Here is a 23,405-nt window from a genome sequence, read left to right as displayed (position 1 = left end):
GAAAGAGAAAGAAAAATACCATATGATATCACTTATATGTAGAATCTAAAAAACAAAGACAAACTTATTTACAAAGCAGAAACAGACTCACAAACATAGAAAACAGACTTACAGTTACCAGGGGGAAGGGAGATAGGGAGGGATAAATTGGGAGTTTGAGATTTGCAGATACTAATTACTATATATAAAATAGATAAACAACAAGGTCCTACTGTATAGCACAGGAAACTATATTGAATAACTTGTAATAGCCTATAATGGAAAAGAATATTAAAAAAGAATATATATATATAACTGAATTACTATGCTGTACACCAGAAATTAACACAACATTGTAAATTGACTATACCTCAATAAAAAAATTTTAAAGAGACATTGTTTATATAGTTGGTGAAATTTCAGTGGGGTCTGAAGATTGAATGATTTTGTGGTGTCAATGTCAACTTCCTGACTGGAATGTCTATGATGCTTACACAGGGAGAGTGTTCTTTTTTCTGTTTTTTAAGAAAGTACACACTAGGGTTTTTAAGGTGATAAGGGTATATTGTCAGTGAAAGGTACACTGGAATAAGAGATAGAAGGTGATACGGAGCAATTGAGCTAAAAATGTTATCAATTAGGAATCTGGTAAGAGAAGATGTGGGAGTTCTGTGTCCTGTCTTTGTAAATTTGTAGGTTTGAAATTTGTAAATTTGTAGGTTTGAAATTATTTCCAAAAAGTTTTTAATTGAAAGCAATCATTAAAGTGGGAACTCTCCTGCATACAACTGACAGTGAGCTGACATTCTCAACAGATAAGGCATTCTTACAAATAAGTAAGAAAAATGGCAAGACTTCCATGTAAACATGGAAAAGGATATTTAGAAACTATTCATCAAGTCTCAGAGATGCTAGCAACTTACTAACAAGTATATAAAAAAGTACAAATTCACTAATATTCAAAGATCGGTAAATTTTAGAAATGATGGCCATTTTTCAGATGTCGTATTAGCAAAAATATTTTAAATATAATGCTCAGCCCGTCAAAGTGCATAGTTTAAGTCATTTGCAAAGTAAATTGTTTCCTCAAAACACGTCTTACTTCCCTTTTGGTGCTGCTCAGGGTATTTTTATTGGCTAAACTAAATGGATTTAAGCCAAAATATTCAGGGATTCATGTGTTCTGTGGTGCACCCAGCATCCTCAATAATAAACAGACATAATTTTTAGACCACCTAGAGTTTCAAATAATCAAAGGTTAAAGTACAAAGGAAACATGACAGCATGTCAATCGTCTCCTCCTTTCAAAATGCTCAATGGAAAAAAAATCACTAAAAAGAAGAAGCAAAATATGAAAGACTTTTATTCAACTATTATGAAATACATCAATACATCATTTCAACCACAAAAATATGACCCCCTGCCAAGATCAGTGGAATTCAAGTGTGTACACAATAGACAGGGAAGTAAGACTTCTCACGTAATGGAGATAACAGAAACCCCATGTCAATAAGGATGCCAAAATAATATTTTGCATGGACTTTGAAAAGGTACAGGCTTTACCACAACTACAAGAAATAACAAAACAAGTTACAAATAAGCTGAATTCTATTTCCTGTCACCTGATAATAAGAAAGATAACAAGAAAGATAATGCAGAAAGATCAAAATTTTCAAATGAACCCTTTGAAAAATGATTTTAAGTGACTGATCAAAGACCTAAAGAGCATTTGGGATGTTTCACACCGACATCAGAAGACTAAAAGGAGAAGAGTTTTAATACCAAAGAATTAAAATATATTACAACAATCCTTCAGCATTCATCTTGGAAAAGATCACTGAAATGTCAGTGCATATCAAGGTATGGCAGACAAAGAAAAGAGAGTTAAATGAACTTTGATGGCATCTTGAAAATGTTCTTATTATACTGAGTTGAATCCAAAAAACTCAACTTTCTTTCAGAAACAAAAGAGAGCACAATTTAAATTTAAATACTATGGAAGATGCTACTTTTGATATAAAACAGAATTGATTTTTCTGGTAATATATCAACCTAAGTCTTCTAAAAATTAGAAAATATAATGGGAAAATAAAGATCCCACCTGAGTAACAGCACAGACTGTAAGGTTCCTAACAACAACAACAACAAAATTAACACAATATGTATATGCCCTTTATGGAGATAATTATAAAGAAGACAAAAGTAGACAAGAAAGGAAATGGAGAGATAAGTCATATCTCTGAATTTTAAAACAATGAATACAGGGAAATTTAACACATATTAATCTATAAATGTGATATAATTACAATATAAATTCCAATGGAATTTTTTTCATGAAACTTATCAAATTGATTCTAAAGTTTATACCAAAGAATGAAGTTTCAAATGTAGCAAAAAAAATTCTGAACAAACAGGAAAAGTAGAAACCTGAACTATACGACAGCAAGTCTTATAAAACTACAGTAATCAGAGTGGTACGGTTCTTACTGCAGGAGTACAAACACATCACTGGAATAGAATACAAGGCCCAGAAGCAGACCTCAGAACTGAAGAAGAGTTGGTCCTACATTTGGCACTACAAATATGTGAGAAAAGAATGAGCTGTTGGGTAACTGGCAATGGGAACACCAGTTTCACCTACTGGATGCACTACATGAGCGTACCCAGATCTAAGTTCAAGTTGTCAACTTCTTTTTCTTAATAGGCAGGACCAAAAAATTATTCATTGAGTAGAGTGGGGCAGATTAAGATGGAAGGTAAAATACAAAGGTATCATTGTACCCTTTACAGATCTTAAATTAAAACATCAATAGTAAACTAATCAGCAGTATTTGCATTAATGCCTATGTGTTAGTATTCATTGCAGAGTCAAATTTTGTGCTGAGATAATAATCTCGCCTTCACTGAAACAAACTCTTCAACATTCCAAGAAGACTGTCCAATAACATCAGGAACAGATGACATTTTTTCTTACTCCCCCCAAAGTGCCCAAACTCATGTCAAATTTTGTTCTATTTTATATAGCAGACCATGAATTTCTCACAAAGGAAATTTTAAATTTTACTCTTTTCCTGGAATTTTCTAATTGGCTTTCTCTTTTCTTTGAGAAGAAAATTACATATTCTTTCTTCACCATGTCATTAACATTACCTCACCCTTCTACAGATTGAAATTATTGCTTCCACTGCATATCAAGAAAACTTTGCATATCAAAAATCACCATAAAGACTTTAAGGCAAATGAAAAATATGGATGATTGGAGTTAATATTCTTATTAAACAGTCACTTAGATCAATAAGAAAATGTGAAAAATCGACAATGTATCTAAATAGGCTATTTACAGAAGAAGACATATCAATGGCCAGTAAACATATGAGAAAATATTCAACCTCACCAACAAAGTGCTTTTCACCTATTGGATTGGCAAATTTTTAAAGTCACTGTTGAAGAAAGTGGTACATAGGTACTTTAAACTGCTGATGAGATTATAATAAGTAAAACCTTTCCGGAAATAAGTATTATATATATGTGTATGTGTGTATTCATAGCACGCAGAATTACACACACACTAAATTGGATAGGTATATCTATATTTACACCTCTATTCAATATATTTTGAATATCACCTATGAATACATCAATATATTATAATATCATATTTGAACAGTGATTTTTAATTTTTTTGCATTTGCACTTCTAAACTGTGTACACTGAAAAGCTATATTTATAATATAAAAAAACCTATTTATGTAATTGTATTACTGTTACAAAAATAAACAGACTGATTGATGAAATGGCAGAGAGAGCCCAGAAATGATTTTTAATACAAATATAGGATTGCATTTATGATAAAGAAAGATGTTTCAAATGAGGGGTGAGGGAAGAGTTAAATAAATGATGTTGGAATCATCAGTTATCTGTTTGGAAAAAATGTTTAAAGCTTCATTTCTTACCTACTTGATAGTAAATTTTAGATGAATCCAAGCATTAGATGAAAAGGAATCTGTAAAAAATATATTTTAAGAAAGGAAGACTAACTGATTTCAAGATGAGAAAAGTCATTTTTAAATAAATAATCTACAAGGAATAAATTCATTGAAATAACAATTAAATAATAAAAACACACATGAATAAGAAGAGAACTGTAGAGACAATGCTTTGGGTAAAAAGGCTGGCTCTACCACTTACTAAGTGTGAGAACTTAAAGTCAACTGATTTAAACTCTGTGTCTAAATTATCTCATCTGTGAAATGAGAATAACAGTTGTTATCTCACCGGATTATTGTGAGGGACTGGATGGAATAAATGAAATAATTTTAGCTCAAGGATGTAAAATTACAGGACAATTACAATTAAAATTAATTTAATGGGCAGGAAGCAAAACAGAAAAAATAATTATAAAAAATTTAAAAACGATGACACATAGGAAGTCATTAGCCAAGATTATATAAACAATTAAGAAAATAACAATAGAAAAATAATGCCTATAAAAAGAATGTATAGGAACAGCAAAAATGAACAGCAAAATTATCTTTTAAAATTCAATCTCACTAGTAACCAAAGAAATGCAATATACTACGTCCCGACTCAAAATGGAAAAGATTTATTTAATGTGATAAAGCTGTTTTAGCCACAGGGAAACTCACATTCTCCTACTTGGTCTGTGGAACTTTACATTGGTACAAGATTTCTTGATGGTAATTAATTGGACATTGGGTATTTTTTTTAATCTTTTTTTCTGAAATACAGGAAAAAAACACTATTATAAACAGTTAGTAAACAAATTACATTTCTTGGAATTTATCCTAGAAAAATTCTGGGCTAATGACTGAAAAAAAAAATCTTCATTCATTTCAGTATCATTTCATGAAGATTCTTTTTGAAGCATGATTAGATAGTAAGTAAATCATTTAGTCAGAAGCTTTTCACTGGAAGGCAATCAGGCAGAGCTACTGTTCCCTAAAATTTAAACATGTCAACATCATCAAAAGTTGTGAAAGAGGCAATAATAAAGTCACAAGTGCTTATCAAAGGGAAAAAAAAGAACTAAAATAACATTCTGAAACTTTTCATTCTCAAGTGAAGAAAGCAGTATTTAGAATCTTTTCCAATTATTAGAAATATTTTTTAATGCTAGGAAAAAATCTTAAAAAATTAGTAGCGAACTGATCTTTGTAGCTACATGGGCCAGTACAGCCAAGGTATTGGTATTCTGTCATGTGGAGTGAAGAAAGTAGATAATGAGGTACAAGACGGATGTGGATGCAACAGAAGGGTCTTGTAATGGTCTAAGATATTTGAGGCCCGGTAAGTGGACGAGGTCAAAACAGGAAGGAGCCTAGACACACCCCTGGCCCTCTGCATCTCTGTCCGCGGAGGTGAACACCCTAAATGTGTGATGCAGGCGGGGATGGCTGGTTAATCCCTGGAGGCAGCAGAAGCCACCAAAGGATTTTCTGTTGCCCCTACAGAAAGAGTGGAATGCTGACAGGAAGGAGAAGAATGCCTTGCTTCTTCAGCAGGGAAAGAGATCTGTGCTCCATGAAATAACCTCTATATATTAAAACGTGAAATTGACACAACATTGTAAACCGACTATACTACAACAAAAAAAAAGTGTACTTCCTTTCATCACTTCCCCTATATACAAACTTGGTACGTACAAGTAATCTGAGAAATCCTATTTGCTTGCCGGGTCTTAACTTTGAGTTTCTTTGATGAGCAACTCACTGTGCCCGCCTTGTAATGATAACGCGTACACTTAACCACATGCAAATACATATTGCAACTTTTCTAATCATAAGGCATTAAAATACACGTTAAAGATGCAATGTGGTTTGAGATAAATAATGACATAGAAACACACTTCAAGAGAATCAAATACAAGTTAAGTTTTTTAAATTATACAGAATTGGGGTTTAAAATTTTAATTTATAAATCCTATTATTCTTAATGTTATTTATGAAATGCAACCAAAAACTAAAGAGTGTAGTAGCTGCTATGTCAGTCTGTTCATTTTATCCATAATATGTAGTCATCTTTTTAATTCGGAACCATTAAGCCAAGCAAATATTGCCAGTAAGTTTATCTTTTAGTTAGTAATATCAAGAAAGAAATGGCTTAATATATGGCAAGCACTCACAAATATCAAGACTTATTTCACCAGCCTCATACATAAAGACATTCTTACTCACCCAGAATGTACAATAATTAATGCTAAGAAAGTAGGAAAAAATCTCATTTACTTCACCTCAAGTTTATTAATATAGAAGATGATGGTCAACTGCAAAAGACAACTTTGTATTTATATATAAATCTACTGCCACAAATTATTTCCATGTAGGCTATTTGAAAACTATTCAAAGTCAGAAGCATAAATAATATTTAGGTATCAAAAAAAATCCTAATAATAACCTCATGAGAATCTATTTATATGCCTAAATCTCAAGACTATCTTAAGTAAAGAGAAGTGTTATAAAGCACAGAACATACGCTAGGGGGCTGTGCCAAACCTCTAAGGGACAACAAAAAGATTTTATTTATCCTGAAGAAATTGCAAATTTGTAAAAGTAAGAAAAAAAGAACAAAATTCTTTCAGAATTTGGGGAAATTTTCTCATTCATTTTTACTCATAAATATACTTCTGCTTTTCAAATGAGCCTCTACTGTTTTCCTATTTCTCTTCTTCTATATTTCTTGCCCAAATAGATAAGTGAACCAATATCTTAGAATTATTTCTTTGGTCTTCATTTTTTTTCCTTTCAAGACACAATAGCCAAAAAACTATAATGATGAGAAGACTCCTTTGATCTGCCTGTGTCTTAATGATTTCAGATATAAAGTACCATATATAGTTACTTTACATAACTGTCTGTTGTTTCTAGGTAATTCTCATGTTAGCATTTCTCTGCACTAACAATGAAATATCAGAAAAGGAAAGTAAAAGACAGTGTTGGCTACACACACACAGAAAGTCAACAATCTCTTCACTGTGCTCACGCGAAGTCTGTAGTCCACTTTTAAGTATCAGCCCTGACTTGCAAAACACGATTTGAAACCAGCATCTCAGGTTGGAAGGCCTAATGAGACTGCTCACAGCGCACCGAGGCGCTGCTGGTGAGGTTCCCGGCCATTTCATAATGATGTCACTTTGTCTGAAGCTGTGTTTCAGTACCAAGATTTGACTTAAGCCCTTTTCCAATCCTGAGATATTGTGATATCTGCCTTTCCTCCTGCCATCTTGCTCTCAGCTCACTTCAGACACCCCAGAACCCAGAGCCTGTCCATTAGTCTCGTATGTCCAGTCCAACAAAGTTGTGTGATTAGGTTTCCAGCTTTCACGCCGTGGCCGAGATGCTGCTGTACAGCTCATTACAGGTGTCATTATTCTCTAGGAAGTTGACTTACAGTCGTTTCGAGGCAGCGGCTACCAGTCAGAGAAACCCTCCAGTCTAGAGCTAATGATATTCAGGCTAGATTAGGCACCCTGCATCAGTACAGCAGTTTGAACCTTCTCCAGATCCTTTGCTCCAGCCTGGTAAAACCTTTGTGATGTCATTGACAATTCCCGATGTACTCATGATGCTCTTTCTCTTGATCTTTCATTCATTTCTTTATCCACAAAATATTCATTTAGCATCTAATTCTGTACTACAGCACAGCAGGTGAAATGGGGTGTGCAAGTTTAATGCACAATCCTTTACAGCAAAAAAAGAGAAATCTAATAAAAATTGTTATCAACTACATAAAAAATTTCACACAAAAACACAAGTACACCTGGGAAAAGGATTAGAAAGCCGCACCCCAGAGTGTTATGGTGGTTATCTCGAGATGTCAGAACTACAGGCAGTGGTGCAGGTGAACCCTGGCTCTTTGTTCTCTAGAGAAACAATTCTCAGATATTTGTTCATTTATCCATTTGTTTAGGAAAGACAGAAGAAAAGAAATGTGAAAAAAGTAAAGGCTCATTTAAAAGGAATATTTATCAATAAAAATACATTTTTTTAAAAAAAGCTCTGCTTTGTAGCATTTGATGATTTCCATGACCCACCTCAAGCTACAACAGTAATGTCAGACAGCTCACAAAGCTTCAACTCCGGTCAGCCAGTAGGAGCCCGCCCCAGGACACTGCTGATTGGCTGAGAGACATCTTCTTCTTTATACTGTTCTTATCTTCAAAGCATCTTTAATAATAATAGTGGTTTGCCCCCCCCGGGACAGAAATTAGGTGGCCAAGGACGGGGGTAGAGGTAGACTTTTTTCCTTTATATCCTATAGTGCCTTTTAAATTTTGAACTACAGGATGTATTACTAATTTGTTCTTTAATTACAATTTAAATGTTTAAAACCTTCAACAAATACTTATTACAATTGCGATCGAAGGCAGTAAATTATATTTTAATGTCTCTTATGCAGTTAATACGTATGTATACATGTGAAACATGTAAATAACAAGGCAAGACGTTATGTTAGAATGCCAAAAGGAGGGGCCCAAATTTACAAACCGTGTGGAGGAGGAAATGAACATAAACGGGAAAGGTCAGTAAAAGCTTCGTGGAGATGTGAGTGAAGTTCTGAAGTGTGTGCGGCATTTGGACGAGCAGAAAGAAAGGAAGGGGGTGACACACAGATGATGAGCAGACTGGCCACTGTACTCGGCATTTCTACTCCTACAGAATGATACCACTTCCCTCCATCTCCGCCAGTGCCCAGTGCCAGAGCTGACCTTCCCCACGGCCTCTATCTCTCAGACTTCTCCCTGCTTCATTCGGCATCAGAGCAAGCTTCACGACAGCCAAACATCTTAGGATAGCTCACTCCCATCAATACGCACAGAGATGAGACTGAAGCCAGGGACTGATGGGGGCGGGGGGTGTTTCACATCATCTCCAGTAATTAACACTGATGGTTACCTAGGGTTTGTTCAGTAGCCGGCACTCTGCAGTCAAACTCACAGAGCCTAATCCTCCTGCTGCCCTGCGTCCTACCACGCAGGCAAGAACTTGCAGTCAGCTGCAGCACCGTGATCTCACTCAACTCACTAGCAACTAGGAAATGTGCTTCCTTCGGCATGGGGAGAGCTCTTTCGTGAGTCAGGATGGACCTTCAGACAGCTGGACCTGCACCTAATCACTGCCAGCAAAGGATGACAGATCCTTGTTTATTTTGATGGGCATGTTTCAACATTTAACTGATTTATAGCTAACCATCCCATGAAGCACATAAAGTCATTCACTTTTCCAGGCACATATTCTGCAAACTGGTTTATCTTCATGAATACCCCAGACAGTTCTGCTGATCAAAATTTGACATTTTTTGGATAGTGAGTTTGGCTTATTTAATGACAAATGTGAGAATTTGATTACCCCTGTTTTAACTTGCCTCCAGTAATGGAATGCTATTTGGTCATTAACAAATAGATTATAAATGAATATTTATTGGCATAGGAAAAGCATGAAAACACTTGGCTAAAGTTTTAAAAGCTATAAAATATTATTTACAGTATGATTCAATCTTTTAAATAACGTATCTACACACTTTGAAGACATTCATAACTGGAAATATTAGAAACTATCCGTACAGGAGTAAGAATACAGATGATTTTACGTCCTTCTTTGTGATTTTCCTAATTTATAAAATTCACTACAAATACCATGCATCATGTTTAAAATCTGTAGCATAAATTAAAACCTCCACATCCTAGAGGATCCATCCACTAGTATGTGAGAGCAGGACCCACACCACATCCTGAAGAGAAGCTTGGCCCTGCCCTTGGGAACCGCCCACTTCAGCCACTATAGCCAGATGCGGGTGCCTTCTGTTCAGGTGTATCTTTGCTGGGCTCCTCAATTTTTATAATAAAATGTCACTATTTCCTCCAACTCAATTGCTGTTGAAGTTCAATGCTTGACTCTCACTTAATTGCCAACAAAGAATAGCCGCAATTCGGATATTTATCAGAGAAGTCCAACTTGAATGCAGTATTATTCTTAAGAGCTACACTGAGGAAAGCAGTTTAGATGGACTGTTGTCTGAAGGACATGGTATTTTATCAGGGTTTCACATAGGAAGTGCTACTGGCATTTTGAGCAGTAAAACTTGGTTGTACGGAACTTTCGTGCACACTACGAAGGGCCTCAAAGACAGTCTTACCTCAAACACCTTCACACCTAGATGCACGATACGGGTATCACTATAGGTTTGCGTTTTCAAGGTGCACGGTGGCCTGATACCACCTGCTGACATGAGGGCCTCTGAACTTGTTTCTCTAAAAGCACTCACAACATTTTGCCATAGAAAGTTATAGGAGAAATATGTCTGTGGTCTCAGAACCAAGACTAGTTGGGAATCATCTAACTGCAAGGAAGGGAGGGTACAGCTCAGTGGTAGAGTGCGTGCTTAGCGTGCACGAGGTCCTGGGTTCAATCCCCAGTACCTCCATTAAAATAAATAAATAAACCTAATTACCTGACCCCCCCCCAAAATAATCATCTGACTGGGTTCCTATTTTTTCTTTGCCCTGATTTGCATATTTCATTTTATATTTATCTTATTGTCCTTTAGATACCTCTAAAACCACCTAAATTTTTTTGTTAAAAAAAAAGCGGAGAATACGTAAGTATTCAGGAAATGATAAAACTTAAGAAATGGGAGCAAATAAGACTAAGGAGAGAAGGATAACTTCAGCAACAGTAACAGGAAGAAAAAACAATATAAGCCATAACACAAGGTCTGTGAGGGTGATAGGTTATAGAAATCACAGTGGACTGGTGAACACACCAGACTCGAGTCAGAATTACACTGAGGAAACAAGTCCGCCAGAGAAGGACAAATACTGTATGATTTCACTAATATGTGGTATCTGAAAAACAATAAATAAACATAACAAAACATAAATATAGTTATAGATACAGAGAACAAACAGATGGTGGCCAGAAGAGATGGGGTCTGGGGGAGGATAGAAATAGGTGAGGGAGATTAACAGGTACAAACTTCCAGTGACAAAATAAGTGAGTCACCAGTATGAAATGCACAGTGTGGGGAATATAGTCAATAACCATGTACTATCTCTGCTTGGTGACATCTTAACCAGACTTACTGTGGTGATCGTTTTGAAATGTATGGAAATAGCAAATCACTATGTTGTGCAGTAGGAACTAATATAGTGTTGTAGGTCCATTACACTTCAAACAAACTCATAGGGAAAAAAAAAATCAGATTTGTGGTTCCCAGAGGCAGGGGATGGGGGGGGGGGTTGGCTGAAGGTAGTCAGTAAGTACAAACTTCCAGTTACACGATACATAAGTACAGGGGTGTAATGTACAATGTGATAAATATAATTAACACTGCTGTATCTTATACATAAGAGCTGTTAAGAGAGTAAATCCTAAGAGTTCTCATCACAAGGAGTATTGTTTTCCTATTTCTTTGATTTTGTATCTATATGAGATGATGGATGTTCACTAAACTTGTGAGCATCACTTCATGATGCATGCACGTCAAGTTTTTGTGCTGTACACCTTAAACTCACAGTGCTGCATGTCAAGCGCATCTCAGTAAAGCTGGAAGGAAAGAAAAGAATCGGAAGAAGTGGGTTTGGGTACTGACTCTGTCAGTAACTAGGTAAGTGATGCTGTGGAAAAACAGGCAGAAGAGAAGCTAGTAAAGAACCTCTCATAGACACTTCGAGAAGGCACAGCACAGATCACACTACCTGCGTTCAAACCCCACCTGCACTTACTCTTGGGGACCTTTAACAACCTAACCTCTCTAAGGCTTGTTTTTCTTATCTGTAAAATGGTAATGAAAATGATCTTGTCGTAGAATGAGATTTTTGCGGAATTTTTCCTATCGTATTATCAAGCACTTTATATGAATGTACAGGTGAGGAAGCTGAAGTTGGGAAGAGATAAGTAATTTGCACAAGGTCACAAAGCAGTAAGTCTCAGAGCTACGCCTGGAATGCGTGCAGTCCATCTCCAGATGTGCACGCTTAACCACTATCGAATATTGATGCTAAAATGAACTAATGCATGGAGTACACCGAGCACTGTGCCTGGCACACGGCGAGCCTTTAATAATTGCTGACTCATTAAGCAAATGAAAAGTCCCTTACAAGTCTAAATGATCTTTTAATATCATAGAAAACCTACCCTCTATCTCAAATATGGTTTTCATTTAGGCAAACGTCATCAAACTTGTAGGTGATACAAAGGAAGAATGAATAAGTAAAACAAGAAATTGCAGAATGAATATTAAATTCAACAAGAGTAACTAGAAAGCATGGGAGCTGAGCTCAGAGATCTATGTATAAATACACTCATCATGATGTTTGTTATTAAAGTTTAAAAAGGAAATGAGTTAAATATCCAAAAGCAAAAAGGTGATCAAACAAAATATGGCATATCTACACACACAAATTAAAAAACCTGGATTAAAATATGACAGAATTTCACCGTTAGTCTTCTTTTGGTGACATGATTTGTATGAGTGTTCCTATTTCTTTATGACCCTTAGTTTTCCACATTTTCTACAATAGAAATATATTGCTATATTAATCTGAAAAAATAAATATTCTTTTTAATTGAAATAAGTCAGTATAAAGCCTTACATATCACTTTAACAAATCTATTTTATGAAAACAGTAAGAAAGGGTCTGACAGCAAATCTCCCTTCAAGGATCTATTTACCTGTAAAGGTCGGGGATTTCAGTGGTCCACATCCTTACTATGAGCTAGGTGCTAAATTTTTTTTCAAACTATTTTAATAAGTATCAGATGGAAAGTGCATAGATTACTAGAAGTCCATGTCGGTCAAGCATTTGTAGAATTAATAGATTCAACTCTAGGGACCAACAAAAACATTGACCATCTGGGATGCACACAGATGAGGGCAGCAGACCTAGTGACATGCTGCTGATCAAGTCTCAAGAAGAGCAGATGGAGCACGCAGCTCTGGTCAGCCCAGAGGCAAGAGGACCAAGACAGACAGGAGGCTGCAGGAGACATCAAGTACGTGAGAGATGCCATCTGGGAGAAGGTTGGGTGAGTTCCATGTCCCTACAAATGAGTAGTGGGGAAAGTCACAGGGCAGAAGAATGGAGTGCCCAAAATACAGGGGAAATTTCCTAGTGAGCGGAAATAATCAGCAATAAATCAGGCTGCTCTGTAAAGGAACGATATTCCTTTACTGTGTGGGAATCATGTTGCCTGAAGACCAATTAAGAAGGGCGGGGTCACAGTGCTGTCAGCAAGGAGCTCAACCGATTTCCGTCACCTGAAGACGAGGACCAGAAACAAGCACGGGGAAAAGCCCTAGCGAACCCTTGGAGATGGACCTCTCCCTTTTCTTGCTCTGTCTTGAGGATCCTAAGCCAGTAACTGGATGAGTGTAGGATGGAACCCCCCTCTCAAACACAGGCCAAAACCTGGGAGGAAAGAAACCCCAGTGAGGGGCTTGAGAAGTTATGCCAATCCACTGGGGCTAAAGATGGAATTAGATGGGGTCTTAAATCCCTGAGAGTAACCCAGGTAGCATGTGATCAGGAACCCCGCTCTCCGTGTCAATTTGCTATATTTTGTTCTCCACTTATATTTGCTTCTGTTTGCCCTTTAGTGTTTAGCGAAGATCTGCCAAGTCCCAGGCAGCCCTGTCTCTGATAAGAGATCTCTGCCCTCACCTGAGCAGGACCATTAAATCCGCTATATATGTAAAGCACTATATTTATACATGTATAAACTCCTTGATCTTCACAACAACCTATGTGGGAGGTACTATTACTATCCTCATATTACAAGTAAGGAAATTGAGGCACAGAGAGGTTATGTGATTTGCCCAAGGTCCACAGACGGTCATGAAGTGGATATTTAAAATATGAACATGAAGGAACTTTCATGGTCAGAGTAGTGGCTAGTCTTTCAGGAAGGAATCACTTTAAGCTGTTTGATATTATTTGGTAGCAATTTATATATTTGCTAAGTGGCATGCAAGAATTTTTTCTCTCCTCCTTCCTCCTCACTACTCCCACCAGCTAGCCTAATCATGCTTCTGCATGTGCAAGGAGCTAGGAAATGTTAGACAGCATTCTGATTCAACACGCATCCAAGAATCCAGCTGTAACTGCTGGTCTAAGAAGTGCACTGAAAAAGAATCTCTGTCCGTGATTAAAATGCTAAGACTTTAAACTTTAAGCTCAGGCAGTATCCTAAAGAAAGAGAGAATATGATATTTTTGTGGCTAACTGTTCACCAATTAAGAAGAAGTATGTTTGACTTTAACACTGAGGAAGACATCTCGGGAGGAATTTAGTCATTAATAAATGTGTTTTAGGAATGGTGACTTCTGTGTGCTCTTAGCAACATCAAAAGCTCCTTCTGCTTTTAGGCTGATCTCAATTACTTGTGTCTGTGGTTTTGCATAATGTAGCAAAATTCTTCTTGCTGTTTTAAACCAATCATGCATAGCTTGCTTTTGTTTACTCCTCTTTAATGTGTTGATTTAACCATATATGATAAAAACACAGGGAACTCCAGCAGCCACACGTACCTGTGATCCAAGTGGTGAATGGAGAGAATCACTCCGGAATTTAAGTGGGTCTGTTTCAGGGTCACCAAAATAGTAAATTCATGTTTATTTCTCAGCTTCTGAAAAAACCGTTCGGCTGTAGCAGTGGATGCTTTTATACTTCTGGGAGTATCTGAAAAAAGAAGCATACAGTAAATAGACTAGAATTTGGCTTTATAAAGTATCTTCTCCATGCAACAGCTTTCAGAAAACATTATCGAGTAATTGCTGAAAAATACCAAGTTCCAGACTCCCCTGGTAAAAATCTTTCAAAAAGACTTTTTGTTACATATAATACAGGACAGTAAAGCACATGAATTACTGAGCCTGTGTTTCAAGGCTCTTATTTTCAAAAATGCCTTTGAGGCAAAGAATCAAAGAACCCTGTTTGAAGAAGTGAGCGTCCAAGTTTTCTCCTTACATGCTTCCTATATCCTAGACACCACAGCCTCACGGTCAGTGACACGGTGCCAACAAGGAACAAAAGAAGGTCCTTTGGAGAATAGTTCCTAAAAGACCACAATAGTGCGGCTTAGCTTTCCTGACACCTCCTGACAGAAAACTGGATGTAAATCTATGTGCCACCTTCCACACTGATATCTGTAGCCAGAAGGCTTGCTATAAATAGGTTTTTTAAAAGATCATTGAAATTAGTCACTCTCAGCCTTCTGTGCAATGGATGAAAAATTAAGATCAAATTATCTTACCCTATTTTGGAAAGAAATACATAGAATTTAATTCCCACGTCCCTCTCCCCAGGCTTAGAGAAAGCTCAGACAAGAGATTGAACTGGGAGAACAGAAGGTTTTGCGCCGCACTTTCTTCTGGTTTAGTCTTGCATTTCAACCTCTGGACCCAGAGGATGCGGAAGAGATAGCAAAGGATAGAACTGGATTTAGTGGACAGGAAAAACCTATCATTCAGGCCAGCTGCTAACACAGCCTAAGGCTCTCCTAATTCATCGAGTGTGCAAAGGATTGCTGGGAGACAGAAAAACAGTTTCTGTTGTTATCAAATCATCCCCTTCCTTTCCATGCTTTAGACTAGCTAGGCCAGATAAAGAGTTCTCAATGTGGAAAATACTGGCATTTGGAGGGAACAATCCTTCCAGTGGAAGACTGTCCCATGCACTGCAGAACACTGAGCCCACCTGGTCCTTGCCCAGTGAATGCCAGTGGCACCCGATCCAAGTCATCGTGATGACTCAAAGTTCTCCCACACATTTCCAAGCATTCCCTTGGGAACATTGCAGCAGAAATCAGGTCAAGAACCACAAGTGATGAAACAGAGATTACAGGATGAATCCAAAGTTCTCTGCATTTCCAGTCCCATAAATTTATGGAATAAAATGTAATTGCCTGGTCTGTGTCTATCCCTGAGGATGCACAGACATGGAGAAGCCCTCAAGATACCCATAAAATAGAGGAAGGGACAAATAATCCCAATACAGGGAAAGAAATGATATACATGTAGGACAAAGTGTGGCTGGATTACAGAGGGAAAAGTAGCCAATACTGTCTGGAAGGAAGGATCTCATAAAACAGATGCATTTGATCAGGAGTCCAGCAGGTAAAGAAGAGAAGGGAAAGCTTTCCAGTCCTAGGAATAGCTTGCGAAAAAGCACAGATGTGTGAAAGGGCAGGACATGGCTGAAACAGCAAAGAGCAGACACTGGAGGATGGGGCTGGGTAGCAAAGCTGGACAATGCAGGCAGGACCTTGTGTGTCAATGTAATGGACGAGTTGTTTCTGTCACCATTATCAGTTTATTCTCTGAAAAAATAAGGAACAATAACTCTTATCTACCACGGAAAAACGATCCCTCCCCATTCTTAATCCATAACTTCCTCTATATGAGAAGGACCCTGACCAGTCAGAGCATCACCTACTCCCATCCACAGTAACTGATACAGGAGCAGGCACCCAGTCCAGGGCAATGAAGTCAGGCATGGGACATCTGTTCAAAGCTAAAAGAAAAAGAAACTCTCTCATTTCCAAAAAGAAACATCCTCAGCTGCACTCAACATACACAACTCAGAAGCATCACAATAATCTGCAATTTCTGCTACAGTAAATGTAGCAGTTTCTCCCCAGACTCCATTAGAGTGAAGACAGACTGTGGAGACAGGCCAGACAATTCCTCCAGGCTCCAAAACCTTCCGCTTCCTCAAGCAGGCAAACAGAATGTGATTCTGTGCAAATAATTTATCTGGTATTAACTTTTCATCCACTCCAATGTATATACAAGTGACTCATTCACAAACTTCATTACTTTGTTTTAATTTGATAGATAAAAGAAAATTAAAATTAAATTATAAATATTTATTATGCTCCCTCCCCTGCCCCTTTCCAGGCAGGTGGAGTTTGAACAGCATCCTTTGTTTGGCTGAGCTGGGTGACAGGGATGCAAATGAGAGAAATAGAGGAAGGACCACATTGAATAGAGAAGTGATGATCAGAGTCACAGAGAGATGCGAAGGTGTGGCCCAGGGAGCTTAAGCCCTTAGAGTGAAAGAAAAGGAATTTAGAAATGGTGGCAACTGCCTGACAAGGTAGAACTTTAGAAAAGAGATGCTTACAGAGGATTTTTAGGAAGCTTTGTCATTTGGTATGCAAAGGACACCGTCACTAAATCTCTCTATTATTCTCCATTGATTCTGGAGCCAGATTTGTGGGAAGAGTTGAGAGATACTATTATTTTTGTGGGGTTTTGTTTGTTTTGTTTTGTTCTGTTTTCAGATGAAATGACATGTGAAGACTGACCTTACGAAGAAAAGAAGAAGGATCTAAAAAAATGGATTACATTTGAGTATCGTTGGTAAAAATGTAAATCATCATGATTGAAAACATGATGAAGGTATGTGTAGTTGAAGGGAAACCATTTTTTAAACTGGGCAGCCTGCATTTTGGAAAACTTTCTCTGGTAGCCATGTCGGAGTTTATTTGAAGAGAGAAAAGAGTGGAACACAGAGAAAACTCTTGAGAAACTTTGGCAATTCAGGTTGAATTGAATTCACTGAATTTTTTGGTTTTTGCCACATTTTAAACATCACATTTTGACATCCCTAAATGCCCTTCCCCAAATCAAACTGACCTTGTGGGCTTTCAGCAGTGATGGGGGTACAGTGCTCCTGCTCCTCACACTGACTGCCAGGCACTTTGATTCATGAAGCACCGAGTGAATCTGGATCTCTGCACTGAGATGCTTAAGGAGACCCGCAGGATGGAACCATCCTCCATCCCACCAGGGTGGTAAGTGGGGTCCTACAAGGTCTCCATCCAGATTAGACTGAAGCTATTCACTCATGCAGGGACACAGTTCAGGACACGATCTCTTGTCCGGTCTAACCTCTCCCCCAAGACCATTACCTTCCTATTTTGCTCCCACTATGGGGGTTAAGGTGTCTTGCAGGAAGGAGGAACCCTCCAGCACAACCCTGGTCAACAGAAGCCCCATTCAGCTAATGCTGTAGAGATGGGGGAAAAAGATATTCTTTTTTTCCATCCCTAATTAACCAAGTTCACTGCACAGAGGTTTAAAAACTGAGGCTTGCAAGAATCTGGCATCCCCAGCCCAGGGGCCCAGGACACAGGTGAAGATAAGTTACCCGAATGTGACAGACAGAGCACCTACAGGAAGTGTAAGTCATGACTGCACCATAATTTTCAGCTTTCTGTCCACAGAACACCATCTCCCACCAACCCTAATGTATTGTTCCCTTTAAAAACATGTTTTTCAAGAATTCATTAAGACTGAGTCTGGGAAGGACTTGATGCAGGCCTGAACTCTGGGAGTAGCTCAGAAAAAATGAGGAGGAGAATTCAAAAGATTTTTAGAAAGCAGAATTTGGTCACTGATAAAACACCTGCAAAAGGCAACAGAAAGGGAGAAAACCGAATCCAAAGTTTCTAGCTTGAGAGAAAAAAATGAAAGAAAGGCAGTGGGAGCACAGTGGTACCCAGATGGGATTTCAGTTTAGAAATGGTCGTTCTGAGGTCATTTCTGAGGACGTGCGTGTGGAAGTCCAGTAGGAGGCAGGACTACAGAATCTGACCTCAAGAGAGAGGTCACAGTTGGCCATATGGATGCAGAGGTCATCGGAATATGGCACCTAAAGCCATAGGAGGGCTTGGGCAAATCATGGAATCACAGGAGCGAGAGGAGGATAAAAGGATGGACCATAAAGACACTACATTTGCAGCACAGCAGGGAAAACACATATAACTCTATACATGTACTATACATAACGCTGCACATCTGGTACCATGAAACACTTGTCCTTCAAAAATGTGTAAATAATATATTTTCCCCTTTGAACCCACATTCCATTTTATTCTCACAAAGCTTGACAAGGGCAACGATTACTACTGCCTTTTTCAATGTGAAAAGCAAGTCAAAGAACAATCCTGTGATTCACCCAAAGGCACCCGGCATGCTAGATGTGTAATGCGGATGATAATTTCTGGTTCAGCATTCCTTCCACTAAATTGCACTGCCTCCTGAACGTGGCACCCTTATCTGTGCTCAATTGCCACTCACAAACAGAGGCAAATTCGAGAGTACCAACACAGAAAATAATCCAGAAAAACAGTGATTATATAAGATAATATTTTTAGTTTCTTAAGTGACTCGCTTAGCAGTGATTTTAAAGAAAGGTCACCTTCTCCATTTGCATTTCTGCTTCCCAGTTTGTAAAGTTAGCATTCCTGCTTTTGCTTTTCATCTCAAGGATTATATAATGTTGGGGGAGACTTCTGTGGTTCTGTGCATTATTACTAGAAAACAGCTCTAGTCCTCACCAGAAAATCAAGTCAAAGAAATCACCATGTGAGACTTAATTTTACTTGATTTTTGTTATCATTTCCATTTTCAAGATTTATAATTAAGTTCAGTTATTTATTGAGCAATTTTTGAGCAAGATCTGCTGTTAGGAACACATAAAAAAATTAAGTGTGGTGGTTATGAGAACCAACTCTGAGCCCAGAATAATGTGGCTCCAATGCCAGCTATGCAGATGACGAGCTGCACTCCGCATTAACAACACCATGTGGTGGCTTTTAGGAGTAGGATACATTATTATTAATCTTACAAGCAATGAGACTGTAGAACCCACTAAAAAAATCAGAAGCCATAAGACCCTTGTGGCAACTTTCTGAGCTTACTTTCATCCTAAGCAACCCAGGTTCAGCCACAAAGTATCAGTTTCCACTGATGACAACTGACATAAAAGTTTCTAGCAATCAAATTATTCTGAAGATCAAATCCTGCCTGCCACGCTCTAGTTTCTAGAGAACTGTGAATGATCATTCTTTTATGGACAAAAATCCAAGTCAACTGACTTTCTTGTCAAAGAAGGGCTGGGAAGATCATCTGAACTGCCTCTTCAGAGAAAAACAGGCTGAGAAAAGGGGTCTTTCAATGTTACTCCGAAGCCTTACAGAAAACTTACCAGCACGCGCATGCTGTATTGTCTTTTTAATTCGAGAACTGCTCAAGTTTAAAACAAAACTTTGTTTCAGTGTTTTCCGTTTTTATTGTGTGCAGAGCCTAAAATTCCCACTAAGAAAACAAGTGGTGTTTTAAAGCAGTGATTAATAAATAATGGAGCCGCTCAGGAGCAATTACATCAAAATACTCATTTTCAGTCATGGGACTACCGGGATGGAGTGATGAGTTCCTATGTGGCTGCAGTAACAATTTCTAGGGATTTAAACACTGTGCCATGAACTCCCCACATACACAGTTTAGGGGAGAAAGGAAAGTGAGTGAGGGTGAGATGGAGAGAGAGACTGGTTCCGTTCTAAACTAGGCTATCGCTTAATGCCAGTATATACGTGGTAGCAAATATGGATGCTTACTGAAAAAGAGTCAGAGTGGAGCTTTTTAAGTATCTTTAGTGCATTAGTAGTAAAAGTAAAGGGATTTGGGTAATTAGTGCATTAGTAAAAGGGATTTGTCCATCTTCCAATAACAAAGAAATCGGTAAGAAATCTTTTCTTCTTTTGCACTTAAACTGCATCACTGCAACTGCCACCATGAATCAAATGTGCCTCTGTCCCCTGACAGGTTTCTGTCCCACCGGTGGTGTGTAGAAACCTAAATTGATTTCCCGCCACATAACCAGACTAATAAAAATACCATGTGCAAATTCAATTATAAAAACAGTCTAACCTCAGGCTGACTTAGAATGTTCCAAAACTCACCAGATTACCTTCCTCCCCACCCCAGTCTCTATGAAAGGTTGTTGTCTTCTAAATTCAGGTTAGAAATATATGAAGTTAGAACCACTATTACAGTTGGCGTCCACTGCTCTTACCCTCCCTTCACTATATCCACGCCTTTACAGCACAAACTTTAAAGGCAAAATAATGACAATTTTAAAAGCCATTCAAATTGGATTAACACCACGTATACAGTTTGCCAAGTCCTTCAACATAAACAATCTCATTTCAGCTTCACAGTAACTTTAAATAAATGGGACTATCAGCTCCACAGTAATAGAAATTACAGATGAGGAGAAAGAGACACAGAGGAACCAAGACACTGGAGATTATCCCCATAAGTGGCTCAAAATCAAAGCTGATTTCTGTCAACTTACTCTATCAGGAACTTGTTGGTTCAAAACTTCGGGAGCTTCCTGAGTGCAATCTGAAACTGGCCCCATACACCGCGCGCAAGGCGAGACAGCAGAAAGAGGCAGACCACTCCAGGTTGGTAGGTGGCCAGTTTAGCAAGCAAGAGAATTTATATCCTGGGCTTATCTTGGGCGGCTACAAGTCGAGTAGATCTCCAGACCCGCCCACCAGAACTTTAAAAGTTTACAAAGAGGCCTTCCTTCACTAGGTTCAGTCACATATACCAACCAGACGGTCTGAACAACACATTGTTCTCTCAGGCTGTGTCTTTGGAAAGGGCTCCCACTGTGGGAACGGTGGAACATACATTTCAAGGATGGGAGGGGCCAGGAGCCTCCAATTACCCGGGTCCAGCTCCTGGGTCAACTGGTGGTCACGTCCTCTCTATGACCTCCTCCAACAGACCGACCAAAGGCACATATGAGAGGATGTAGGAGTGAACCTACCAAGTTCAAGTGTCACAGCCAGAATCCCCACCCAGGCCTCCTATTATGACAGGAACACGACAGGAGCACACTCTGGAGAGGAGACAAACCCTCATTTTAAGTTAGCTTTCATAAAAAATATATTCTGAAGACAAATAAATACATTTTTCTTGATCTTTGGGTCCTTTTGGATTTTTCAAATCTGCATAACTATTCATATCATATAATCTCTCAGCTGACACTCAAAACTACTGAGATGTAAACCGCAGTAAATTTTAAAACCAAAAGCTTTTTAAAAAGATAATTCTCACAACATTGTAAAATGATTATAACTCAATAAAAAATGTTTAAAAAATAAATAATAAATAAATAAATAAAAAGATAATTTTCAAGTAATTCTCCTTAAAAAGTTATTGGGCAAAATGTATGAGTAATCTGCAACTTTTTCATCAACAAATTCACATCTAATGACGCCACATCCTCACAGTTTAGACATCTATTATACCCGTTACATTACGAGGTCCGGGGAGTGCAAGGTCATACTCCTAGGAAACCAACTTGGAAATATCCCTTTGTTAAACCCCAAAACAATTTCAAAAGTGTCTTTCAAATCTGCAATTAATTATAATTTGACTCAATGCATAATAAACACTTGTAGCTTCATGTATTATTTACAAAAATGTTTGTTGGCTTAATGTTGTGAATACCTAACCGCATAAAAATACACATACATACATGAATATGATCAGAGACATAAGCATTCATGAATGAATCAAAGAAACAAAAACAAATAGTAGTTCTACTCCTGGATTTAGTAAAAAAGTCATTTACGACTCAAAATGTTGGAATTCTCATTAATAAAGTATAACAAAATGTAGTCAGGATGTAGGGGGCTACAAATAATAAACACCTCTATGCTGTGAAGCTTAAAATTAAAGTGTTTTTATCCGTAACAGACATAATACAAGATATTAAGATTATTCCATTCTGTTGTTTTGCTCTCTGGCTAACAAGTGACTTTCTGAGGATAATTGGCTTCCGAGGTACATTCTCCTTCAGACAGAGCAGTACTGGTCAACCAGTCTAAGTATTCTGGTTTCGTTCACTGTTATAATCTGCACTGCAGATTAAAATTAAAATTGGCACCTGAGTTTACAATCCGATTAGTGCTTTTGGCTAGTGGTTAGCAGTCCCTCAGAACCTCACCAGTGAAGTTACCAGCTGCTTTGTTACCAGCAAAATTAAGGAGGTAAACGAGCCGAAACAGCATTCCTCTTTAATCATCTCTTTTCCCAACTGCAATACTGCTCGAGAATAAGATCAAGTAGGCAGAAATACTAAGCAAATAAAAGGGAATATGATGATTGATGACAATGACGATGATGATGATGCTAATGGCGACGTCATTCACAGCTTTAAGAGATTGGCTGCATTCCTGCTGCTCCTGCCTCCTTACCTATGGAGAGCAGCCTCAACAAAATCATTTGAACGTATGTCGCAGATTTAAGAATCAGTCATTTGCTAGACCTTTATTTAAAGCGGCTCAAAATTACATCTGACTCTACCCAAACTGAATGCATACAATGCGTTATCTAATATCCTGAGCCAATGTCTTAAATACATAAGGAAAATTAAATTCATGGACTGTCGTAATTTACAAAACACGCTTCTGCCTTGACTAAAACCATAGAAAACCTGAATAAATGGATCGTTTGAATTTCTTTTATAATAAAAAAAGAAGAAAGGAAAAAAAATTGAGTTTTCACTGGTCTTACCCTTAACAGTAGATGAAAAGGCTCAGCTG

The 23,405-nt window shown here is 37.9% G+C and overlaps 1 protein-coding gene across 4 annotated transcripts in view; it reads right to left on the bottom strand.

Moving 5' to 3' along the window:
* Positions 1-23,405, bottom strand: part of NELL2 (neural EGFL like 2) — a 288,103-nt gene that overhangs the window by 223,311 nt on the left and 41,387 nt on the right. For all 4 annotated transcript variants that reach the window (XM_074374993.1, XM_010964165.3, XM_010964166.3 and 1 more), the window contains one exon: positions 14,524-14,674. In XM_074374993.1, coding sequence (XP_074231094.1) covers positions 14,524-14,674 — 151 coding nt within the window. The remainder of the gene's footprint in view (positions 1-14,523; positions 14,675-23,405) is intronic.

This window comes from Camelus bactrianus, chromosome 12, assembly GCF_048773025.1.
Source record: "Camelus bactrianus isolate YW-2024 breed Bactrian camel chromosome 12, ASM4877302v1, whole genome shotgun sequence".
Lineage (NCBI taxonomy): Eukaryota > Metazoa > Chordata > Mammalia > Artiodactyla > Camelidae > Camelus > Camelus bactrianus.
The sequence above is the reverse complement of the archived record's forward strand: the minus strand, read 5'-3'. Positions and strand labels throughout refer to the sequence as shown.